The sequence below is a fragment of the Eurytemora carolleeae genome, unplaced genomic scaffold (genome assembly GCF_000591075.1).
Source record: "Eurytemora carolleeae unplaced genomic scaffold, Eaff_2.0 scaffold258, whole genome shotgun sequence".
In the NCBI taxonomy this organism is placed as follows: domain Eukaryota; kingdom Metazoa; phylum Arthropoda; class Copepoda; order Calanoida; family Temoridae; genus Eurytemora; species Eurytemora carolleeae.
In genome coordinates, this window is record NW_019396226.1 from 89,184 (window position 1) to 93,093 (window position 3,910).

A 3,910-nucleotide genomic window follows, 5' to 3' on the forward strand; every position below is an offset into this window, starting at 1 on the left:
GTAGAATTTAAGTATGTTTCCGCACAACACTAACATGTTCGTTTTGTGGTTCTCCGCTCAATTGGGGGAAATAAACGATTTTTAGGGAAAATAAATGAATATTAAGGGAAATTAATGAATTTTAACGGAAATAAATGAAATAATCAGGGGAAATTAATGAATTTTAGGGAAAATTAATGAATTTTAGGAGAAATAAATAGTCAGGGGAAATAAATGATGTTTAGGGGAAATAAAAGAAATAAATGATTTTTTTGGGAAAAGTATCAAAAATAATGAAAAAACATGCCTTTTGATGTCCAATTTTTATCCCCCCCCCACACTTAATCAAAAAGCATTACTTAAAATTATATACCCCTGCATTACCTGTAAGGTAGTCCTCTAAGATTGACCATGAATCCGTCCCGGCGCGCCTTTGTCTCAAGCTCCCGATCCTTAGCTCGCGCTACATCCTTGCTACTCGCTTCAAATACTTCAACATACCTGGACAAATAAAATCGTATTTTTAGTCTTTAAATTCAGGTTGGGTTAGTCACAAAAATTAATGGAAAGTTGACGGCCTACTTAGGATCCGGACCTGTAGTGGATCATCATAACCTTATAAATACATCGTATGTTTCTTTAGAAAAATAAGCAAAAAAAAAACGTAAAAAAAATTGAAATTCCTTGACAGGACGGAATCCAGAATCCGAATCCACAATGGATCCTAGGAACTGCAAAAAGCATCAGCAAACTGTATAAAAACTACATTTTAAACTCATGACTATTTCTGAAATATCTCCCAATTTAATTTCAGTATAATCGAAGTTTTTTCTAAATTTGCATTTAGTAAAATAATATAAAAATGTGATCCTTTTTAATATCATCAATATGTGAACACATTATTTAATGAATAACACGGCAGGGTGCATAAACATAGTGTTCTGTTGTAATACCATCTATTGGTCTTCATGTAACCTTCTAATCAATTAAAGACCTGCCAGCTTGTGAATCCAGCTTTCCCTAGAGATCTGTACAATTGTACCAAGCTTTGAACATTCTGTGGTTCAAACTAATTCCACAATAAAAATTATAGGCAAATCAATGAAGGGGCTCCTTCTGAGTTATGAACTGACATGCAAACGAATAAACAAACTAACAAACAGACACAAACAAATATCAATACGTTATTATAAACCTATACCTTGATCCTAGATTCTTCTTGTGCTGTTTAAGAGCTGGAGCAATATCGTCACTGGATTCCACCTCCACATAGGCATCTCCACTTGGTCTATTCCTTCTACAAAAAAAAGGTTTTTACAAAAAGAAAAAAGAATTTCAGTTTAATTTGTCAATAAAATAGGTAGAAAAAATGAACTTGACTAAAATATTAATATTTACTTTTCTTCAATGATGAGTATAACTCCATGTACCCCGTTGAGGACATTACAGTCTGGAAGGAAGTCGATGATGTCCTCTTTAGTAGCAGTCCAGGGTAGTCCACGTAGCTTGATGCAGTAGGGACTAGCCTCACTCTTCGGAGGTCCCCGATCCTTGCTACGCTCTCGCTCTCGTCCAAAAGGTCGTTCATCCCGTCCAAATCTTGAATCCCTACCAAAACTTGAGTCCCGCCTGAATCCAGAATCACGACCAAATCCGGAGTCGCGCCCGAATCCGGAGTCACGCCCAAAAGATCGGTCACGAAAATCACGCTCTTGTCCAAATCCGCGCTCCCGTGCAAAATCCGAGATGCTCATTCCACCGGAGAAGCCCATTCCGCCACCACTGAAGCTTCCGCGACCGCACATTCCGCCACCGCCTCGGTCAAACGAACGATCAAATCCTCGGTCAAAAGAGTTCCGTTCGACAAGCCTGCCTCGTGGTCGGTCCTTCCGATTTTCGTTAAATCCAAACTCGTTTGTTGCTCCGTTTTTCTTTTCTTTCTCCAAAATGCTAGACTTGGATTCAAATATTTCAACATATCTAAATAAAAAAAATTAAATTATAAATAGTTTTCTTAAAATTTTACCGACATTTTTTGTTCACGTAATTATACGAATTTTCTCAAAAAAAAACGTTGAAAGCCAAAAAATATTAAATAACTCAGTTTTAAATGAGCTAGTGGGACCCTTTGTTTTAAGTTTGTAACAACTTTCTTGTAAAACCTCAATTTAAAAAAAAACTTTTCTAAACCTACATAATTAAAAAACACCCACCTGGTACCAATTCTGTCCCTATGTCGTCTCATGGCCGCATTAATATCTCGAAATGATGACAACTCGATATATGCTTCCCCTGTTGGCTGCTTTCTAAACAATAAATCATTATTTAAAAATGATCATTACAAATCATTTAACAGTGCATAGAAAAAATATAAAAATAACATTTTCAGAAAACGAATCTCCAAGAAATGACGAGAAATCTTTTATTTGTCAATTAAATTGTTAGTTCTCTAAGTAAGCAGAAACAGTAATGGAACCATTCTCAACATTTATCCCTCGTTAAATTANCCTTGAGCTACGCGAGGAACAGTCCCTTTAATGGTTTTATTACCTTGATAACAGGAGTATCCCTTGAGCTACGGGGGGAAGAACTTCTTGACATGCTTTTCAGTTTAGTCTAGATTAATAATATAAACATAATTTATCAGGTTTTAGAAATTAAAGTTTTTATGATGACTTACCTTGGGGAATAGAATAAAACCCACTACCCCACCCTTTCCATCCAACAGAATTTAATATCCCTGCCAAACCTCAACCAACCTCCTTTCCATCCTTCCCTCCTCATCCTCCCCTTCTCCTGCTCCTCATCCTCCCTCCCCTTCCTTATCCTCATCCCTCATCCTCCCTCACCTTCCTCCGCCACGTCCCTCACATTCCAGCCTCCCTAAAAATCCTCCTAATCCTGTAATTCCAACGTCAGCCAACAAAACCTCCTTCATGCCAACCCTTCCATCATGCACCTCACCAAACCTCCTGACCATCCTCCAAACCTTCCACCATCCTCCAAACCTTCCACCATCCTCCAAACCTCCTGACCATCCTCTAAACCTTCCACCATCCTCAAAACCTCCTGACCAACCTCCAAACCAGCCATAAACCTCGCCAAACCTCTCTATTCCAAATTCCAATCTATAACCCTCCTCACCAGTCCCATAATCCCAAAAACCCCCAACCTCCGATTAAGCCTCCAGCAAACCTCCATGTTCAATCTTCCGCCATCCTTTATCCTTCCTCCAACCTCCAATTTTATCCTTTCTCCAAAATAAACCTCCCCCATCCTCTACCATCAGCCACCATAGAGTCCAAAGGATAAGAAGATTCCAAGCCAACGCTAGAGGAAGATAAATCCACTCTCAGGTTTCCCATCTCAAAATTTTTAAATTCATGAGACTCTAAAATACTAATAATTGCCAGAACCAAACAGCATAATTATGATAGTTAGTTAAGTCTTTAAAACTACTGAATACATACAAAAAGTTATAATATAAACTTACTCATTTTATGGGTTTAATATTTAGCTAAAATTGACCTGTCAAAAATGCACAATTCAGTAAGTAAAACTTTCAGAATAAAATTCCACATAATACATAGTCAGGTCCGTCCTAGGGGCCCCTCCTATCGATTATATACAAGCCACCTATTTAACCGGTTTACATCAAAATTATTATTAATTATTTTCTACTATTTTAGGGTTGTGTTGGGTTAAAACAATTTCAGGGCCGTTCGCTGCGACTAAGGGGATGAACGCTACCGCTAGGACTTGCTTGGAGCCGTGCGCTGCGTCCTCAGGTATAACTTAGACCATGTACAAAATAGATATGAGGGAGTTGGGCCCGGGGAGTCTGTCCTAGAGAACGATTTTGAGACCCCCCGTGTCGTATCGTTTGCACTAATGATTGATCGGACTAACGTACATTCGCACTAACGTTCAT

The 3,910-nt window shown here is 38.3% G+C and overlaps 2 protein-coding genes across 2 annotated transcripts in view; both read right to left on the bottom strand.

The window, feature by feature from the left end:
• Window positions 1–2,285, bottom strand: part of LOC111698693 (heterogeneous nuclear ribonucleoprotein H) — a gene marked incomplete at its 5' end in the record, with an annotated part of 4,400 nt that extends 2,115 nt beyond the window's left edge. The window contains 4 exon segments of the mRNA XM_023469100.1: window positions 364–480; window positions 1,181–1,276; window positions 1,378–1,959; window positions 2,193–2,285. Of these exon segments, the coding sequence (XP_023324868.1) occupies window positions 364–480; window positions 1,181–1,276; window positions 1,378–1,959; window positions 2,193–2,224 (827 nt within the window).
• LOC111698691 (PHD finger protein 10-like) overlaps window positions 1–3,910 on the bottom strand; it is a 14,266-nt gene that overhangs the window by 7,943 nt on the left and 2,413 nt on the right. Inside the window, exon 2 of the mRNA XM_023469097.1 lies at window positions 3,230–3,233. The gene's annotated coding sequence lies outside the window, so the exon portion shown is untranslated. The remainder of the gene's footprint in view (window positions 1–3,229; window positions 3,234–3,910) is intronic.